The sequence below is a fragment of the Carlito syrichta genome, unplaced genomic scaffold, assembly GCF_000164805.1.
Source record: "Carlito syrichta isolate Samal-C Ts95f unplaced genomic scaffold, Tarsius_syrichta-2.0.1 Scaffold72250, whole genome shotgun sequence".
NCBI lineage: Eukaryota > Metazoa > Chordata > Mammalia > Primates > Tarsiidae > Carlito > Carlito syrichta.
In genome coordinates this window covers 396,562-418,077 of record NW_007016346.1, presented here as the reverse complement: position 1 = coordinate 418,077, position 21,516 = coordinate 396,562, and the positions used below count along the sequence as shown (strand labels likewise).

The window sequence follows — 21,516 nt, the reverse complement described above, 5'->3', positions numbered from 1 at the left end:
TAGCTGAATGTGAAATTGCTAAACTGTTTTCCAAAAGGGCGGCACCATTTTGCCTTTTGACCAACAATGTAGATGAGTTTCCTTTGCTCTGCATCTTCTTGCTTTTTTTTTCTTTTTAATCTTAGCCATTTACTAGATGTATAGTGGTATTTCAGTGTGTTTTAATTTCCATGTTCCTTTTGATTGGTGGCATAGACATGTTTTCATGTGTGTCTTGGCCATGTGTGTGACAAAGGTTGAAAACAACTAAACCTTTGGGAGGCTGAGGTGAGTGGATTGCCTGAGCCTGCGGGTTCGAGACCCGCCTGGGCAGGCGAGACCTCATCTCTACAAAAAATCAAAAAATCAGCCGGTCGTGGTAGCATGTGCCTGTAGTTCCAGCTACTTGGAAGGCTGAGGTGGAAGGATCGCCGGAGCCCAGCAGGTCGAGGCTGCCACTGCACTCCAGTCTGGGTGACAGAGTGAAACTCCAACTCAAAAAAAAAAAACTAAACCCTGTAGTTATATTTTAGTTCCTCCGATATTTTCCTGAGTAAATATTCCTGTTGCTTAAATCTCATTACTATTCCCCCTTGCCCAAGTGTTTGGGTTAAAATACTTAAATCATTGCTCCTAGTTCTGTTATCATATGCAATAATAATTCCTCTGGAAAAGAAATACTTCCTTTTTGAATTCCCTGGCAGTCTGTAATAACTCCCTTTTATAATATTTATTACATTGTATCTTAATTAATTGTTGTCATGAATGAGTTCTCACTGGACTGTGGGTAGAAGTTGTTTTCCTTTGGCTTTTTATTTTTAAATATTTCTTATGTTCAGAAATATTGAGTCAATTTATAGTAAAATCTACATACCCACCAACTAGATTCACTGCATTTTAATTTCTGCCATCTGGATTATCCATGCCCTATCTCCATATGTGGTTGTATGCATGTGTCAAGTAAACTTGTTTGTTTGTCAGATCAAAAATTGGTCACAGACACCATGACACATCATCCCTAATTGTTTCATGTCTCTCCTAAGAATAACCTTGTTATGTAGTCATAATAATATTATGACACCTATAAATATTAACAATTCCCTAATATAATGTAATATCTACTTCCTATAATATTTTCCCATTGATTTTTTTTGAGACTCCAGGCCAGTTGTCTTGTCAAATTCCCCATGATCTGGATTTGTCTATTCATTTTCTCATGATTGAACATTTTTGGCAAAAGATGTTACCTACGTGTTCATGTGTGCTTAGCTTTCTATCTCACCTGGAGTCCCAGACTAAAATTAGGCAGAGTCTGTGAGATGACACTTTCAGATTGAGTTAATATCTTGTTCCCCAATGTCCTTTTTGCCCAGTGGTTTCAGGACCCATGAGGATTCGTTCTTGGATCAACCATTTCTTTAGAGGTTGAAACTGGAGTTTTTCAAATTCTCTCCTTCCTTCTAGGATTTTCATCTTGCAGTCTTCTGTAGAGACCGACTTTACTTGTACCCCCCAACTCCACCCCCATATGTATATCTGTTGAGACATATGGCTTTTTTTCTCATTCAATATGTTACATTCTTTTGCTGTTGTCCATTTAGATACTCAGTTTGTCCCAACCGTCCCGCATGTGGCCAGGGAGCCTCTTCAAGCCCCCACCTGTGTCCCTTTTGACATGGCCTCATTAGTTTGGGAGATAGTCATGACCCAGGCTCCTACTGTGATCATCTGGGGCCGGGGCTGTTTTTGTCACCTGCTGACCCAGCCCCAGGAACTCAGTGCTCTCAACACACTGAACCCTCGTGAAATGTTGAATATTGCACTTGGGAATACTCGTCACTGTTTTGAAGCTTATTATCTCTTTAGCCGTATCCCTGGTTTCTTATAGCATATTTCAAGAGGACCATTTCAGGAAGCTTCCAATTTTTTCAGACGTGTGTGGAGGGTGAGACAAGGTGGAGGTGGAGCCCCAGTGGGATATGCTTCCTGCTTTAGGCTTTCTTTATACCCTATAGATAGGTACTTTGCTCCTGCAGCATTTCTTTTGGGTACTCACAAATTGAGTTACACTCCACCCTAGTTAGCAATTTTGAAAATTAACATTAAGGTATTTATTGCTAAAAGTACCTTGGTAGCTTATGTAGTTGTAAGCAGACAAGCTACTGTATGATTTCCTTGTGATGTGCAGTGTTTCAGCACATAACCAGATTTTATAGATATATAAATTTATATATTATATATTTATAAATATTATTTATATATATATAAGTATTTTGTGAGAAGTACCTTATAATATTATCTATGTTCCTATTATACAATAATCTCATATTTCAAAGCGTCTTTTATCCTACTTAGGATTTATTAATTTTTTAACACTTGGTTTATGACATAATTCTTCCTCATTATATCATTCAACCAATGTGCATAAAATTGAACACAATTTATTTTTATGATTCATATAGAGGCATTTTATTTTACCTAAGAAAGAGTTATAGCTTTCTTACAACTATAATATTAATAGTGTCCTTTATGGACAGAAGTCAATTTTAAAAATATATAGGTATATTGATCTTCTCTTCAGTAGTAAGAGTTTATTAAGACTTAATTACTCATGTTTCTATTATAATGTGTTTACAGATACTCTATATCCTGCAATAAGACTTGGAGAATACTAAATTCTCTAAGGATCTAATATTACCTGATTTATCGAGTTTATAAAATTAACATAAAATATTCTGCTTTACTGTCATATTTTAGTATCAAATAAATTATATAAGGAAGTTGCTTACAAAATGAATATTCCTCATTATACCATAAAATGTAATTTCTTTATGTAAAATTTGATTGTAATTTATTTGTATTCTTCACAACAAATGTGAATATGTGTTTAAATTATTTTATTGAATAAATAGCAAATAATTGTTATGTGTAACTTAAGATCTGTATATTCCCTATTGGTATATTTGTCCAAAAAACATCTTTCTACAATTTCACTGCCATTGTAAATTTGAAATTGATTTTGTTTTTAAAATTATATGGTATTTGACATGATACGAGATATAAGTACTCTATTTATTCAAGCAGGTACTCAATTGGAATTTAAGATAGGTTTAATTCTGTTGCTAGCCGTTCAAAATAGCAAATAGTTGACATTAACGTATGTTATCAGCTGCACTATTTTCTGTTTTGTGTAGTTCTTTTTTTTAAACAAAACTTTCTCACTCAGTCTTTCTTTATGAAATAAGGAAACCACAGTATTGGGGGAAAAAATTAGTAAAAATTAACCGTGTATTGGAAAAGGCATCATGAGACTGAATTTATCTTCAGATGAGAAAATGAACAAAATAAAGTCCTTAATTTTACTGTGAGTCGTGTATATGAGAAAGGTATTATAAGTTAAAATGATGAGTAAACACACATTTTTCCATGAACCTATATTTTAGCAAAAGTACCCAGTTCAGCCTCTTTGTTATATCTTATGCTTGATCAAATATTTAATTAACAAATCACGGTATACCTTTGAAAGGCCCAACAGTGTTTCCTGTGCCTTTTAATGTATGTAGCATGGTACACTATCTTCCCTGCTTTCATTTTATAATATTGTTCTTTCTTGAAGTATCATTCCTTCCTATCCTCTCCTTTCCCCTTACCCAGTCCTAAAAGGATTTTGAGGTAGCTTTAGAGAAACTCCACATGGTATGAAAACACCTAAGTGAGGAAATCAAAGCAAAAGGGAAAAGTTGTAATATTTTTATTTCAACAGATAGAAAGCGAAAGAACAACGTTACTGAGATTACGGAGTTTGGAAAGATTTTTTCAAGCATATTTTTATTTTAAATCTGGTAATATGTTACATGGCTTATAAGGGCAAATCGTTTGACTTGTCCTGAAAATCACCTGCCTCTGTATCATCTCCTCCATTTTCAATTCCCAGGCTACAGTGGCAACTCTTTTAGCTTTTCTTATTTTTCTCTCAAGTGTTTTAGAATCATTGTTCTACCTCTGCTACTCTAAAATCCGTAGCAATGAGTCTTGGTAGTGCTGGCTCTCAGTAGACGCTTTCATTCTGGGTATGCATCAGTTAACTAGCTGATTTTTATTTTCAAAAACTATTAATTCACCATTTTCTTGAGATATAATTCATTTGACATGGAATTCATCTATTTAAGGTGGATCATTTAATGGTTTTTGGTACATCCACAGAGTTGTTTAACTGTTACCACAAGCTGCAGTCGTGCAATATGTAATCTTCTGTGACTGGCTTGTCAACTTCTGCAAAGAAGTCAGCTGGGATTCGGACAGTCATCGTGTTGAATTTGTACATGATTTCGGGGAGCATTGCCGTCTTAACGATATTAAGTCTATTAATCCATGATCATGGGGTGTCTTTCCATTTAATTAAGTTCTCTTTAATTTCTTTTAACAATATTTTCAGTATTAATATTATTCTGTGTGCAATACTATACTTTTTTCTTAACAATTCCTGTTCTTCTGATGATTTAGTAATTAGGATTATTTTGTGAATTTCAGTTTGGGATTGTTCATTGCTAGTGTATACAAAGACAATCGACTTTTGTATTTCGAATCTGTATCCTGCAACCTGCTGAACTTATTTATTAGCTCTAATAGTTTTTATAGTGGACTTCCTATCGTTTTGTAAAAACAGCTTTTATCTTTCATTTTCTGTGTTCTGGAATTTTTATAGCTTAGATATTGACTCTGTTGAATGGATTCTCTGATTTTCTTAATCTTTCTCTTCACCACTCTCCCAACTACCTTTCCTCTCCCCGTTCCCTCCTATTTGTGTGTTTGTGATTTTGATCTACTCTTTGAGGATGTCATCATTTAATCTCCCAACACTTTTATTATAATACTTATTTCTGCCACCGTTTAAAATATTCCAGAATCCTTTTTCCATCCTGACTCCTTTTTATAACATGATATTCTTCTTTCATGGATATACTCTCATATCACCTTAGGATAATGCTTATAGCTCTCTTATATTTTCTGAACTTTCTTTTCTCTGAGTTCTGTTTTTGTTTGTTGGCTTGTTTCTTCTGGTCTCCTTTATTAATGCTGGGTGAAATTGATCCAGTGCTGAGATTACAGGCTTGAGCCACCACACCTGGCCTATGTCAATTTTTTTTATGAGTAGTATATTTAAACATGTTTACTAGATGATTCCTTTTTCTTTAATTTTAAGTGATGATTGTGAGGCAGGTTTATTTTCATGAATATTTTTAAAATTTACACATTTAATTGAGTGTGCTTCTTCAAAGAATTTGCCTTGGTGAAAACATGGTTAATGTTTTTAATAAGACCCCCCTCGAAATTAAGAAGTGTAGTTTGGACTCAATCATGGCAGTTCTTGTATTCAAGCCGAGTGTCTGCCCTCCACACTTGGCGCTACTGCATCTCTGGAAGTTTCTGACTGCCCAAAGATCCCTTGGGAGTTAGAGAACTTCGAAGAATGTTAAAACTTCTGCCTGTAACTTGTGTCCCAGAGAGCAGATCTATGCTCTTTACACAGTGTGAGCTCCAGGATCAAATACGGTAGTTCTTGCCTGGTTGATGGAATTACCAAGAGCTCCTTCAAACCCAGCCGTTAAGGTCACGTGGCTAAGTCTATCTTTATTACACCTTTATGACCCTTCAAAACTTTATGAATTAAAATGCCTGAGATTTTCCCTTCTGATTCGTACACTCACACACAAACCTTCTGCTAGACGTGATTGACAAAGGCACTGTTTAAAGGTATGCTTCAGCATAAGTTTTCTTTTTTTTAATAATCAATATTTTTTATTATGATATTGTGGGGTACAGTTAAGGGTTAGGTATACAAATATGCTTCGTTCAGGCACCCTTGTTGATAAGAGGTGTCTTCCCGTCCCCAGACGGATATTTACTGCCGTTAATCCCATCTCCCTTCTCCCTCCATAGTTTCCCACCACTGTCAATCCTTTTCTTATAGTATTACGATAGATGTTCAAGGTCCACTATATGAGTGAGAACATGTGATACTCAGATCTTTGTTTCTTTGCGAGGTCACTTATTATTATAGACTCTAGTTCCATCCAGGTTGTTGCAAAATTCATGATTTTGTTCTTTTTTATGACTGCATAGTATTCTATCGTGTATATGTACCACATTTTTTTAATGCAGTCCTCTTTTGATGGACAGCATGGTTGCTTCCAGGTTCTTGCTATTGTGAACAATGCTGCAATAAACATTTGTGTGCAGGTATCTTTTTGATAGAGTGATTTGAGTTCTTCAGGGTATATTCCCAGTAGGGGGATTGCGGGGTCATAGGGGAGGTCTATATTTAGAGCTTTTAGGAAGTTTTTAGTTTGCACTCCCACCAACAGTGTAGAAGTGTTCCCTTTTTGCCACACCCTCTCCAACAACTGTTATTTTTTGAGTTATTGATAATTGCCATTCTGACTGGAGTTAAGTGGTATCTCAGTGTGGTTTTGCTTTTCATCTTTCTGATGATTAGTGAGGTTGAACATTTCTTTATGTGTCTGTTGGCCACTCAGATGTCTTCCTTTGAGAAGTGTCTGTTCATATCTTTTGCCCATTTTATAATGGGGTTGTGTGTTTTTTTTCTTTTCAGCACGTTTGAGTTCCTTTGAGTTCCTTGTAGATTCAAGATGTTAAGCCTTTGTCAGACCTGGAGTTGGCAAATACTTTTTCCCAGTCTGTAGGCCAGCATAAGTTTTCATTCGCCTGTCTATCTTTTTGTAAACTTTTTGTTTTTATATACTACAGTAACATTTAACATACGACTTACCTGTCATGCTGTTCCCCTGCTCCACCACCAATTCCCCATTCTACCTGTGCTCAGTTCTGCCTATCTTTCCTTCTGTCTACCCTCACTTCTCTCTCTCTCTCTTCTGTTCTGCTTGTGCTTGGTTTTATCTATCCTCTTTTCAACCTGTCCTCAGTTCTACCTGGCCTCCATTCTGTCAACTTGCCAGAGCACTAGGGGCCCACACAGATTTAAAACTGGGGCACTGGGGTGCTTTTTGGAGGGCTCAAGGCTTGGGGCTTAAGTTCCATCCCAAGGCTCGAGGAACAGAACAAGGCAGTAGTTACGTCCACACCAATGGGAGGAACCCTGAGAAAGAGATTCTTGAGGACAAGCGACCTAGAAATGGGACTAGATGAGGGACGGGAAGAGGTGGTCTCTCCTGCCAGATGAGTTCTTTTTCTTGCCGGACCACCTTTTAAAATATTAATATATTTTCTTTTTATAAAAATAATCTGAGTTTATTCTTCCTCCCCTGATGACTATCTGGTGTCTTTTTTCCTAGTCAATTTTTCTTTTTCCTGTTCTATGTATTATTCTTTTCATTGCTAAAGTGTATATGTATATTTATCTCATTTTTGCCTTCAAATATTTTCCTGTTATTAAAAATGTTTCATATTTGCATGGTTAATGCTTAATGATTTAATGGTTGCACAATATCTTATCATAACACTATGGTATGATTGTTTGATTTAACAAATACATATAGGACACCTAGTTCCACTTGAATTTCAGGTAAACAAATAATTTTCTTTAGTATATGTATGTCTTATGCAATTTTTTCATTGCAATATTTGGGACATATTTATTTTTCATTGTTTGTCTGAGATTATAATTGAACTGGTCATCCTGTAATTTTACCATGTAGCCTTACAAAATATCATATTATTTCCACAATTTCCTGCTGTTGAACATTGAGATATTTTCTGGAATGCAGTGGATATCTTTGGATATGAAATTTCCTATTTTGAATTACTTCCTTAGGATGGATAGTTAAGTAGAATTACCAAGCAGATGAGTCTTTTTTTAAAGACTTTTCAAACTATCACCAAATCACTTTTTAAAAAGGTTATAGCAATTTATCCTCCCACCAACAGCGTATAAGAGTCCTCATTCCCTGCACCTTTGCTAACATTATCATCACTTAAATACTTCTTTGCTATTTTGGCAGGCAAATAATGATATTTCATTTTCATCTTTGATTACTAATGAGGTTCGCATTTTTTGTTTATTAGGCATTCAGTGTCCTGGTTTTAAATCTTCTGCAAGTATCTTCTGACTTCTGTGCTCCTATTTTGCATTGCTTTGAAGCTATAATAAATGTGTCTTATTTTTATGTATTTATTTATTTTTACTCAGCTGCTGGGGCAGGAGCCCAGTCCACAGAGTTTCCGCACAATGGCTTGCCACTACCTACCTGCTAAGCTACCCACTGTTTAAAAACAAAAGCTTCATATGATTCCTCAACCCATCAAAAATAAATCAATTAAACCATAGACTAGTCATTTTCTTCTGCGCTTACAGAATAAAAGTTTTCACACTTCTCCCTCATTTTTGTCCCTAATATATGACAGGTTTCAAATAACTTCACTAACTACCCCCTTTATCTACCCTTCGAAGCCCACAAATACGTCGTGCAGGGTTCTGCTGTATTCCTGTGAGACGAAAGACTTCATGGCATCTGCCATACTTTCCCTGTGGAAATACTGAGTCCCCAGGGCTGGGACTCCATCCCAAAGGGCAGAAAGGAAAAGGGAAGCATTTCTGTGAATTTTAACATGCATATTGTCTCTTTTCTGATGGAGTTCGTGCTTCAACTTAGAAAAAAACTGAAATGACAAGACAACTTTCTCTAAGAAAGGAAGGACTGAACAGTACAAATTATTTCTAGAACACTTCCTTAGGTTTAGCCAAGAGGTCGTGCACAATGTCCGGCAGCATCGCCTCTACCTCCTGGTGACGGCCTGTCCTTCTGGCCTCCCTAGGCCTACTGTGTTTGTCCCCGTAGTTATTAAACAAGGGGCCACTGGGTTGCCTTCTCTGTGACATTCGCATGCAGAGAGCAGACTTCACGCTCTGTGTTTACCGAATCCCAGGACTTGCTTTATGGAAATTACTATGTTTTCTTCACCTTTCCATTTTCTGGGTCCCATCAGTTTTCCCATTCTTTTCCCTGCATAAATGTTTGAGCATGACGTGACAATCTGCCCTCTGAATTGAATATGTCTATGCCACCTATTTGAACATCTGGGCTGAGTCTGGGGACAGTGGTTTTTCTCATAACTGTTACTCTGTACTCATGCTCTCAGCATTTCAAGACCCTTCAAGGGTTTTGCTTTTCTTCCTACTTATCTGTCTTATCCTATCCTAGCTTAGTTTAGTTTCGTTGTGGGGGGTACAGGTGAGAGTTTCCTAGATAAGTTAACTGCATGCAGGTAAAGTGTGGGCTCCTAGCAGGCTGTGCCTCCCCTTGGTAGTGGACCCGGGAGCCCATGAGTTGTTGTGTGCCATTCATTTCTTCTCCCTCCTTCCCTCCTTCAGCGGTGTTCAGCATCCGTTCCCACCTTTTTGCTCATGTGACCAGTGATCAGGGCCGGCTTATGAGTGAGAACATGTGGTATTCAGTTGTTGGTTTCTGTGATGGATAGTTCACTTAGCCCGTCATACTAAGTGAGCTATCTCCCTACTTTCAACTTGATATTTTGAGTAAGCCCACTGGTATATTGCTTATATTACCTTGCAATAAATAGCCAACTTTGTGATTTCATTCATTCTAAGGTGTAAGTCTCCATTGGGTAACTGGTTTGACCAGCAGAAAGTTGCTTTGAGCACTCGCTAGGTGCATCTAGGCCAGCACAGCCTCTTCCTGCACTGGAAGAGCTCTTTATCTCACAAGGGAAGCATTCGAGTCATAGCAGCTGCATCAGGGCTAATAGTGGGACATAGGATGATAGAGGTCTTCCTCATCTGCTTCCCACTTGCTCTCGTGACTGCAAGAGTGAGAGAAAGCAAATGTCATCCTTGAATGGATCATCAGCAGTGGCTTCAGATTCCTTAGAGAAAGAATTAAAATGTGTATCGGAACCGAAGGGAAAGAAATTAGGTTAGCCACTAAGTTCCTGCCTTCTCACCCTCAGTCTCACTGACTACACACGAGAAGAGAATCTACCACGTGATTGAATGTGATTGAATGTGGCCATGGTTCTAACCACCTCAGTACACTGTTTGATCAACATGGCTATTATTAAGATGGCTATCCAAAGGATGACATCTCTTTGTCTTAAGGAGTATGCAAGATTCAAAGGCAGCATCTCCTGAGCTCAGATGGGAAGCCAAATATTTACGTATTCGAAAGTTCATATTCATAAATAGATATTTTACCATTTTACTAATCATTTCTCCAATGTAAAACAAGCATTATTTAGCTCTTTCTCTGAGCACCAACTTGGAATCTAAATCTCAGCAATTATCATCATTCACAAATAATTTACATTTCTGGGCAAATGGAAGATACCATATCATCATTATTGTATTTGTTCAATTTGCGTAATGCATCCTTGGAGGACTCATTTGGAAGCATATATGTATACTATAGATTTAAAATGGGTTGGAGAAGATATCAGACTTTAACATTTCACTGTAGAGCTTGTATTCCAAATTAACATAAAAGACATTTAGGCATTCAAATATATTGCTAGTAAAAGCAGAGTTAGTAAAATAATGCAATTTGGGAGATCATTTAATAGGGCAAAAATAGGGACATGTCTCAAATTATTTTGCATCCTATAATTTTACTGGCTTAATGGGAGAAAATCTATAATCTATGTTCCTTAAAATGTCTCTAACTTAAAAGAAAATATTTAAGAGCAACGAAGCCTTTGAAATGTTGTTAGGCACAAACCCTAGCAGTGAGAAATTACAGTTAATGACAACAGAACTGCTTGGCCTCCAAGCCACCCACCAAAGCAAATACCCTTCAAGGCATGTGAACAAAGGTGTGTACAGCCTGGACCACACACACACTGGCTGCCTCCATTTGCCAGCTGTGTTGGTCCCTTACCTCTGCAGCATTCTTGATTTTGTTTGTTGCTTTCTTTTTTCCTCTTCCTTTTATTTCCACCCAACTCTGTCTGGTATGAGAAATTCCCGTCTCTCCCACTTGACATTCTGACGAGGCTGCATTCCTCTCCTCTTCTTTTCCAGGAGAGGAATTGGACCATAACTCATCCTAGGGTTGGTGGTGATTGCCTCCTAATCGGCCAAGAGGGGATATGGGCTGATTGTGAGAAATAAAAGGCCTCTTTGCCGCTCAAGAGGAGGGGCTGCACACAGTTTCTAAGAGAGCACAAAACAGAAGTGCCCGTGATTCCATCCTGTCTTTAATTTTTGTGTATTTTTTTTTTTTTTGAGTTGGAGTCTCACTCTGTCGCCCAGACTGGAGTGCAGTGGCCGCTCCCGGCCACCGCAGCCTAGACCTGCTGGGCTCCGGCGATCCTTCCGCCTCAGCCTTATAAGTAGCCGGAATTACAGGCATGCGCTACCATGCCCAGCTGATTTTTTGATTTATGTAGAGATGAGGTCTCGCTGCCCAGGCGGGTCTCGAACCCACGGGCTCAGGCAATCCACTCATCTCAGCCTCCCAAATCCGCGGGATTACAGGCTGAGCCATCGAGCCTGGCTAATTTTTGTGTATTTAAGGCAAAAATATTTAAAACTTGTTTTTCCAGCCTGACCAACCCTGTATCTGGAAGCATTTAATGCAGTTAGGAAGAACAAAATATAGCCTCACCCCTAGGGGAAAAAAAAATCCCGTGGTTGGAAGTGGCCGATCGATACCTTGCACTGGTCAGCCTTAAGGGGCAGTAGGACTCAGGTCTTCCTACTCACACCCTTTCCCTTCTCCCTGACAGTTGTCAGTCCCAGACCCTGGGTTGACATTGACTTTTCCTGTGAGTACTGTTCTCTCCCCATCTAATTCTATCTTTGGATTCATTTACAGGGAAACTTTGTGGCTTGCATGACAGCTATTTTGCGACAAATGGAAGATTATCATTATGCCCACTTGATCAAGACTTTTGGGAAGATGAGGACCGATGTAGTGGTGAGTGTCCCTTTCACTCTTTTCACATTACTAGGGTTTAGACAAAATGCTGATATCAATATTTCCATTTCAAATAGGATTTTGCATGAGAACTTGCCTTTGATTGATTTCAGAAGCCACCTAGGAAGGTCTAACTGAGGCCTTGTTTCTATTATAAGAGTTTGACTTGCAGGCTTGCTTCTAGTACTGGACTCTAGAATCATTCATGGAATGAGTCCAGAGAAATGTCTTATCTTTTCTGGTCACAATTTCTTCTCCTGTGCTTTGGGATAATTGATAATTTAGAGATGTTATCCATGGATAGTCTACCATTAACTCGTTCATTTATTGGTTGACTTTTCTTTTTTTTTTTTTTTTGAGTTGGCGTCTCACTCTGTGGCCCAGACTGGAGTGCAGTGGCCGCTCCCGGCCACCGCAGCGTCGACCCGCTGGGCTCCGGCGATCCCTCCGCCTCAGCCTTCTGAGTAGCCGGAATTACAGGTGCACGCTACCACGCCTGGCTGATTTTTTTATTTATTGTAGAGATGAGGTCTCGCTGCCCAGGCGGGTCTCGAACCCGCGGGCTCAGGCAATCCACTCACCTCAGCCTCCCAAAGGCGCGGGATTACAGGCTGAGCCACCGAGCCCGACTTGGTTGACTTTTCAATAGCAAAAGCCAGAGAGACTTTTCAGCTTTAAATTGTACTCTGTTATTAATTAGCTCTAATCATGGAAGCTCATCATCATGTCTCCAAATAATTCTGTAGTCATCCTCAGTAATACTATGATACAATTTAATTAGGAAAAGTGTAATAGAGAGGAATTTATTGCTTAGGACTACCTCTCTAATGACCTGAAATTACATTGCCATATGGCAAATATCCTCTGCAAAGCTGCAACCAAACTTGCTGGCAGAGTTCCTGATTACATGTTGACTTGAATTCTTAGATTCCATTTCTAAAGACCCATAAATTCCTATAGAATACCTATAGATTCGGCCGGGCTCTGTGGCTCAGCCTGTCATCCCAGTACTTTGGGAGGCCGAGGTGAGTGGATTACCTGAGCCTACGGGTTTGAGACCCGCACGGGAAACTTGGTGAGTCCTCATCTCTACAATAAATCAAAAATTAGCCGAGCGTGGTAGATGTGCCTGTAGTTCCGGCTACTTGAAGGCTGAGACAGAAGGATCGCTGGAGCCCAGCAGGTTGACACTGGGGTGGCTGTGAGCATGCCACTGCACTCTAGCCTGGGCGATGGAGTGAGACTCCAACTCAAAAAAAAAAAAAAAACCTATAGATTCTTATAGAATACAGAAGATTCTACTGTTTTTTTTCCAAAACAAGGGTTGTTGCACTTGACATTATCTTATTAAGAGCTGGGAAGAAAATGATGATTTTTCTCGAAGGATTATTTCTAATACAGAATGTTCTTATTTTTTGCCACTATCCATGCACACATACACATACATACACGCACACAAAATCATGGGTTGCTTTAACAATAAAGATGCATTCTGAGAAGTATATCCTTAGGCAGTTTTGTCATTGTGGGACTGTCACAGAACGTACTTCACAAACCTAGATGGTACAGCCTACTAGACATCTGGGCTATAGAATATTGCCTATTGCTCATGGACTACAAACCTGTATAGCTGGTGACTTTACTAATACTGTAGGAAATTAGAATATAGTGACTGTGACATAACTAGGTGATAGGAATTTTTCAGCTCCATTATAATCTTATGGGACCACCAACATATATGCAGTTATTTCATTGACTGAAATGTATGGCACATGACATATTTTTTAATTTCTAAAGAGAACAAAAATGTGTATGAGCCTTAAAATCATAGCACCATCTCTTAAATAAAAGGGAGCAAAAATGTGTATTTTTATATTTATGTGTTTTGGTTTTCTCTGAATATCACTTAGTCGTTTATATTAGGAGTATATTCAAATATGTAAAAATTATATCCTGTATTTTTTTTTGAAATCATGACATAGTGAAATCATGTTTTATATTTGTAACATTTAATACTATAGTTGAATCTTAAGTATAACCTAAACCTTTTTTTAATCAGTGGCAAGAGTAGTTGTACCTTGAAACTATAGGAACAGTTTCAAAGATAACATTCCAGACTAAATTTTAAAAGCTTCAGAATGAGAATTACTCATCCTGAAAAGTTAGGACTCTAATTAATCCTTTCGTCCTTTACCAGACAGTCACATGGTCAAAATCTACACATGCAAACTGTTATAAACATTTAATCTAAGTCATTAAGTAGTGTGATTGGTAGGGAAGCTTCCGTGTACGTGTTGAAAAAAGTGATTATATAGAATAGGGTTTAAATTATTGTAGTTTGCTGAATTCCAAATGTGTGCCCACTTTCTTTACTCAGAGATCAGATATTTATGACATGTTGTGGTCCTAATTTCCCAAGGGATTTTTTTTTTTCTTAGACTCAACAGTTCAAAAAAACACAATTAATTACAGACAGTTTGATTTCTGTTATAAAATGGCCTTTGTGATTTGAAGATCACAAATTCATACTGGAAGGAATGTGAACCTTTTTACTGTTGTTAATTTGTCAGAACCTCTGTAAAATGTGTTCCTATCCATTGACTGCATATAGAAAGTATTTATTCTTCTACTCTGACAACCATCAAAAACTAAAATAACTGGAAATTAATTAGTATTTCTTTTTTTTATGTAGCAGATTTTTATTAAACACTTGAAGAGTAAGGGGGAGCATTGTAGTCCAGCATGGTATTAAATCATAATTTGAAGTTTAATATTAGCCATTGTTATCCAAAAATTCTGCCATCTACTTCTCAAGATATTTTTCTTGCTATTTATTTCCTTATGTCCCAGTTTACAATTTTTTTTCCTTCCTTATTGCTTACTTACATTTCTTCTCTTTATTCCTTTTTTTTTTTTTTTTTAAGATGTGGGGTACAATTCAGGGTTATAATTAATATTTTGATATGAAAATGGCCTAGGCCAGGCGCAGTGGCTCACGCCTATAATCCCAGCATTTTGGGAGGCCCAGGTGAGAGGATTACCTGAGCCCACGGGTTCGAGACCAGCCTGAGCAACTGGGTGAGACCTCATCTCTACAGTAAATCAAAAAGTTAACTGGGCTTAATGACACGTGCCTGTAGTTCCAGCTACTGGGAAGGCTGAGGCGGAAGGACCACCTGAGCCCAGCAGGTCGAGGCTGCCGTGACTGTGAGCGTGCCACGGCACTCCAGCCAGGGCAACAGAGTGGGACTCCAACTCAAAAAAACGTGTTGTCTCCTTCTAACAAGTGCTATTTCAGTTTCCTAAAATTAGCTCTTTTGGGTTGAGTGAGTTATTTACATCCAAAAATCACAGTTATCAATACCAAAGATACTGGGAGTATAGAGCACAGGCAGAAAGACTGATCCAGGAAGGAAAAAACAAGGGATACGTTTCACTCAATGTTCCCTCATGATAGAGGCAATCCCACTGCTTTAGGATTTGAGCCATGAAGAATCTTTGACGTCTTCTGTGGTGAAGATGCTGAACTGCCCTATGGGCTGCTGGCTGCCATGGGACCAAGTCTCAGTATCAGAAAAAGAAGCGGAGAACTTGTTCAGGGTCTCCTTAGTAAGACAGAAGGGCATGAGGAGGCGTCTAAACCTTCCAGTGGAGAGTGTCGTCTTGGTACTTGTCACAAATTCCCACTAAGTAGCTCCGGGCAGACACACTCAACATTTCTCTATACTCCCACACTCCTGTGACCAGATTGGGGGGTGGGGGATTTCTCCCACACTGTCCCATTCTGACACCAGGTGGGTCTCCTATATTTTAACTCAATTCTGACACTGATCAACTGGAGTTAGCATCAGATTCCCCAAGGTAAAGGACTCGTCTGATTATGTTCAGTGTTTGCCAGTATTACGTATACTCTTTTTTCCACGTATCATGAAAAATTTAAAACATACAGAAAAGCTGAAAGAGTAGTACACTTGAAACCATTATTCCTGCCACTTGAATTCACCAGGTAGGAGCTCTTTGGCATATTTGCTTCCTTTGTGCATCTGTAAGTATCCCTACCTATATAGCCAACTCCCTTAAGTAAGTGCGAGATGGGAAGATGCTCCTGCCCTAAGTGGTCCAGCAAACATCACTCAGGAATGAAGTCATTCTCTGATCGTCTTACTGTTCCTCAGGAATATAGCAATTATCTCTCATTTCATTTGTATTCATATTTCCTTCATTCCCCCCACCCCCGCCTTTTTTTTTTTGAATCGGAGTCTCACTCTGTCGCCCAGACTGGAGTGCAGTGGCCACTCCCAGCCACCACAGCCTCGACCTGCTGGGCTCCGGCGATCCTTCCACCTCAGCCTTCCAAGTAGCTGGAACTACAGGCGCACTACCACGCCTGGCTGATGTTTGATTTATTGTAGAGACGAGGTCTTGCCAAGTTGCCCAGGTGGGTCTCGAACTCACGGGCTCAGGCAATCCACTCACCTCGGTCTCCCAAAGCGCTGGGATGACAGGCTGAGCCACTGAGCCCGGCCTTTTTTCCCCACATTTTATGCCTTGTATTAGGGGCTTCCTCCAAACAGATTCAAATTGTGTTTGGTTCTTGTGTCTCTGTAATCTTTTTTTCTGGAATAAACCCATCACCATCACATTGTTTTTATTCTTTTCATGGCATTACTTTTCCATTTTTTTGAAGACACCAAGTCAATAGCTTTATAGACTATCTTCAATTCTGATTTTTTTTTTGGTTTTTTTTTTATTGTAGAGATGAGTTCTCGCCAAGTTGCCCAGGTGGGTCTCGAACCCGCGGACTCAGGCAATTCACTCACCTCGGCCTCCCAAAGTGCAGGATTACAGGCTGAGCCACCCAGCCCGGCCAATTCTGAGTTTTTTGAATGCTGCCTTGTAATACCTTTTGACTAATTTCTCTATCCCCCTATATGTCCTGCAAACCAGAAACTTTTGCAAGAGTGTTTGATTGTTGGTGTTGAAAGCTTCCTATTGTCACCTCAGGGGGCTTGGAATGTCATGCTGGTAATGCCAAGTTTGACTGCTTGGTTAAAAGGTGGCAACTGCCTGATCTCTCCATTGTGAAGATATGCACCCCCATTTCTTTGCAATTGTTAAATAATCTTTGGGTGAAATTTTGAAGCCACATAAAGTTGGCAGATATTTTATTTTCCCAACAGTCTTTCATCAGATGAGTTGAAAATCTGTTGATGTCCTTGTCTGTAAGTGTTATTTCTTTGGCGTAGCACAATGGTAATTTCCTAAATCTCAGAGTCAAGATGCTTCTTCTTTAGTTTAAGAGCACTGGAAAGCCATAGTGAATGTGGGCTCATTGTGAAATTGAAGTGTCAGTGCATTGATCGGATGTGTAATTTGAAAAGATACCTCTGGGTGAAATGTGGGGACAAAGAGAGCCAAGAGGGATCCAGGTCGACGGGCTAGACGTCCCCTGTGCCAGTCCAGGATGACCCTTTGTTTAGGTGGATGGAGATAGTGATGGAAACAAGGAAATGGGGTTATGACAAGAAGATGTTGCCTTTGAAATACATGCATAGCTATTGTTAGAGCCCTGCTTGTATTATATAGGGCATCTTGTGAATAATCAAATTAAAAGATGCAACAGGAATAGATAGGCATTGAATGATGAAGTTTTCACAAAGTACCCCTTGTTGACTTGGAGACGCTCATGTAACAGTTTGTTAAGCCTCATCAGCTGCTCTGGGCAGAGCCAGTTGTGAGGGACCACCACCATGGCTACTGAATTATGCAGATGACAAGGAAGCCTTACAAAACCTCATCCCCCACTCTATGCAGCATTTTGTTTGATCAGCAAAGTACCACAATTTAACAGCTGAACCATACTAATGAAGTATGGGCCTGTGTCTCCTAGAAAAGAAAGGGAGTTGGGAAAATATGCTTCTCCTCTAGAATAATAAAAACCAGAGCCGGTATCTCAATTATTAGGCTTTGAGAAGTGATCGGCAAGAAAACTAGCAATTTCATGCAAATAGAGATGTGACTGAATTACAGTACTCAGCCTGCGGAATATGCAACCTGGTCATTAAAATGGGAAACTCTTGACAAAGTAGGGAAACTAAGTCGTGAAATTTGAATTTCAGTAATTGAACTGGGAAAAGAAGCTACTTGCTATGTCAGGGCAGCCCTAGAAAGCTCCTGCTCCTGAGGTCTGGCAGACACAGCACCTGTGAGTAGAGTTTAGAGGACATCTGGACCAACTTTTCCTCTTGACTTTGCCCAGGTCCCTAACCTTTCCCGGACTAGAGCCCTCCATTGTGGTAGCGTGATTGGGATCACTTCCTGCATCTTTATTTATGCTGGGGGGCATGCCAGACCTCTCATACAGCAGATATGATTTGCCAGAGCCTAGCATTGCCGTTCAGGTTGCAGAGAAAGTATCTTAACTTTGACCATCAGCTTGTTGTTGTCATCAAATTTAACTTCCTCCTGTTTGCAGGAGTTGCTTTTTGAGAACTTTGTACTGGGAATTGCTTTCTTGGCTGCTTCAATTCTGTTCACCACCCTGGCCTTCACAGCCATTGCACCTAATTTTGATTCAGTAGATTAAATAAATGGGAAATACCCACTCATTTGGCAATCTCTGACCATGACCTCATTTTTCTAAGTCAATTCTCTGTTGCTTTTTCCCTTCCCATTCCAGGTGTACAGTGAGCAAGGGGCCAGGAGGGGTGTGTGCTTGGGGGAGTAGCCACTTGTTTTGTTCAGGATAGCTCCTACAAAGAGGAAATTCTCCTAATTCCAGTAGACACGTCATGGAGCCCCTAGGAACCTGGCACCCCTTCCTGATGTCAGGAACATTCTTATCAGCATGGAAGCAGAGTGGGGCAGCTGGCCCCTGCTCCTTTTAAGTCAACCCGTGAAGTCCAGAGAGGCATCTGAGACACCAGAGGCAGAAATAAGTGATTTACAGGAACACAGCTGCTATATAGAAGAGTCTGGCAGTGTGGCCACACGTCCAAATGCTTTATGGCATGCCGAATATGTGCAGATGGTCAGGAGTTCCTGTTGGAGCCTTCTATTATTAAATTACATAAGCAAAAAAAGAACAGACAGTAGCATCCCATATTCAACCTGATGCAGCCTGTTTATAATGAAAAATGAATGTAGAGTAAACAGAAGGAAAAGCTGTAACCTGCTTGCCATGTTTGTAAAACTTGCATTATCCTGTAAGCAAGAAGTGCTTGGAAGCATATTTGTAACCTTTGGGGACTTACTCTTTTTAACTATTAGAGTGACACGCTCAGGGACTGTCTCAGAATATCCTTGAGAAAGTCATCTAGGTTAGGAGGTGCTCCATTAAACAGAAAAACAGAACTCATACACAGCTCCTGTGAAATACGTCTTTATTCCTTTTCAGAATGTTTTCATTCCGCTTTAAAAATGGAGGCTTTTGTAATCTAATCGTTGTGGGAGGCGTCGCTTTCGCCTTTTGCTTTGTGGGCTGTTTCAATGTTTGGTTTTTTATTTCAGGATTTTCTAATGGAAACATTCATCATGTTTAAGAACCTCATCGGGAAGAACGTCTACCCTTTCGACTGGGTGATAATGAACATGATGCAGAATAAGTAAGTACAGGGAGATCAGCTCTCACCTTTATGAGGTGTCTTACTCATGTCTGGTGGGAACCCATATGTAGTGTTGCCGGGATACCAAGGTAGCTTTTCTGCAGAGAACCATACCCCTTTGAGTGATGCAAAGAGTGATGGGAAATTGACCCCAGCCTTGTGGTGACTCCCTTTTGCCCACCTGGGGCAGTGACACTAAGAACTTGGGCTCTGTCCCCTGGAGAAAATCAACCTGAGCCTTAGCCATCACCCTGGACAGGGAGGTACTGTTTGCCATTGATCTGCCATCTCGTGTTAACCCCGTGTTTTTATCAGCCAAAGCCATTCTGAGCCCTGTCTGTGTGAGGCTTTTGAACGGGGTTTGCATTTCATGTATTCCGGATTTTTTTTTTTTAAACTGTGAGCATTTTCTTATCAAATATAAAGCTTGTGAATTGTTTATCATCTCCCTGTATGGGCTGTTGGTTGATTTTCTAGCACATTGGGCGTTATCATTTCTGGAACCACCAGCAATGACCAGAGAGGGCTCAACCATGTAGGATTTTTAAAAAGAACTTTCTGTTAATCTCCCCTCTTTCTTATTGCAGCTTAATGGAGATAACTGTAGATTCATATGCTGGTGCAGGAAATAATAAAGAGAGATCGCGTGTGCACTTTATCTAGTTTCCCACATAGCATTGCATAAAACTGTATAGTACTATACAGGGAAATTTACAGGGAATATACAGTAATATACAGGGAAATATAAACAGGGAATTGATGAAGACACCACTCGCTGATCTTATTCATGCTTTCCCAGGCTTATTTGTATTTCCTAGTGTTTGTGTGGCGTCGTAAAGAGTTTTATCACATGCAGAGGTTATAGACTCCACCCCCCACTATGGTCAAATACCAGACATTTCCATCACCACAGTGTTCTACGTGCTGGTCACATTTACCTCTCTACCATCCCTAACTCCTTGCAACCACTAATTGTTTTCCATTTCTAAAATTTTTTTTTTCATTTCAAAATGTTATACAAACAGCCAGTCATTCAGTGTACAACCTTTTTGACATTGGTTTTTTTGACATCGGTTTTCTTGCTGGGTCACGTGATCATTGCACATTAAGTTTTCTAAGAAACTGCCAAACTATGGCTGTTCCATGTTATGTTCCCACCAGCAATGTGAGAGTGATACAGTTTATCTGCATCCAGACTTTGGTGTTTTCACTATCTTTTATTTCAGCCATTCTGATAGATGTGTAGTGTATCACCTTGAAGTGTTACTTTGAGTTTTATATGATGGCTTCGCTTCCTTTAAATGCCTTTTGCTGGCCAGGTGCGGTGGCTCAAGCTTGTAATCCCAGTACTTTGGGACGCCGAGGTGAGGGGATTGCCTGAGCCCATGGGTTTGAGAGCAGCCTGGGCAACTTGGCAAGACCTCATCTCTAACAATAAATATAAACATTAGCTGGCCGTGGTCGCATGCGCCTGTAGTTCTGGCCACTTGGAAGACTGGGGCAGAAGGATGGCCGGAGCCCAGCAGGGTGACTCTGGGGTGGCCGTGAGCATGCCACTGCACTCCAGCCCAGGCGATGGAGTGAGACTCCAACTAAAAAAAAAAAAAAATTCCTTTTGTTCACCCTGTGGACAAATCCATAGTAGCAGAACCCTTCTCTTGGCCACTCCTGGATGTTGGGACTCTCTGTGACAGGGGGACGAATGGGCTTGGCATGTCACAAGAGGCAGGGTTCTTACAGACCTCCCTTCGGGTAAGTACAAGAGAGCGCTGTCCATCTTGGGTGTGGTTTTGTTGCAGATGAGGTCTCCTTCCACACATGGAAGACAGCATTTGAGAATACAAACTGGAGCAACCTAGGAGAGCCAGGCATTGCTGTGGTCACAGCCTGGGCCTGGGGAGTCGAGTAGAGGTCCTGGCCTCTGCTTGTCGCATTTCCGCCTGCTGTGTGGCTTTAGGTGATTCCCATGGCTCAGCCTGTAATCCTGCGCCTTGGGAGGCTGAGGTGAGTGGATTGCCTGAGCC

At 40.0% G+C, this 21,516-nt stretch overlaps 1 protein-coding gene across 1 annotated transcript in view; it reads left to right on the top strand.

The window, feature by feature from the left end:
• DOCK1 (dedicator of cytokinesis 1) overlaps positions 1 to 21,516 on the top strand; it is a 362,706-nt gene that overhangs the window by 130,348 nt on the left and 210,842 nt on the right. The window contains exons 5-6 of the mRNA XM_008052893.2: positions 11,787 to 11,888; positions 19,398 to 19,492. Coding sequence (XP_008051084.1) covers positions 11,787 to 11,888; positions 19,398 to 19,492 — 197 coding nt within the window. The remainder of the gene's footprint in view (positions 1 to 11,786; positions 11,889 to 19,397; positions 19,493 to 21,516) is intronic.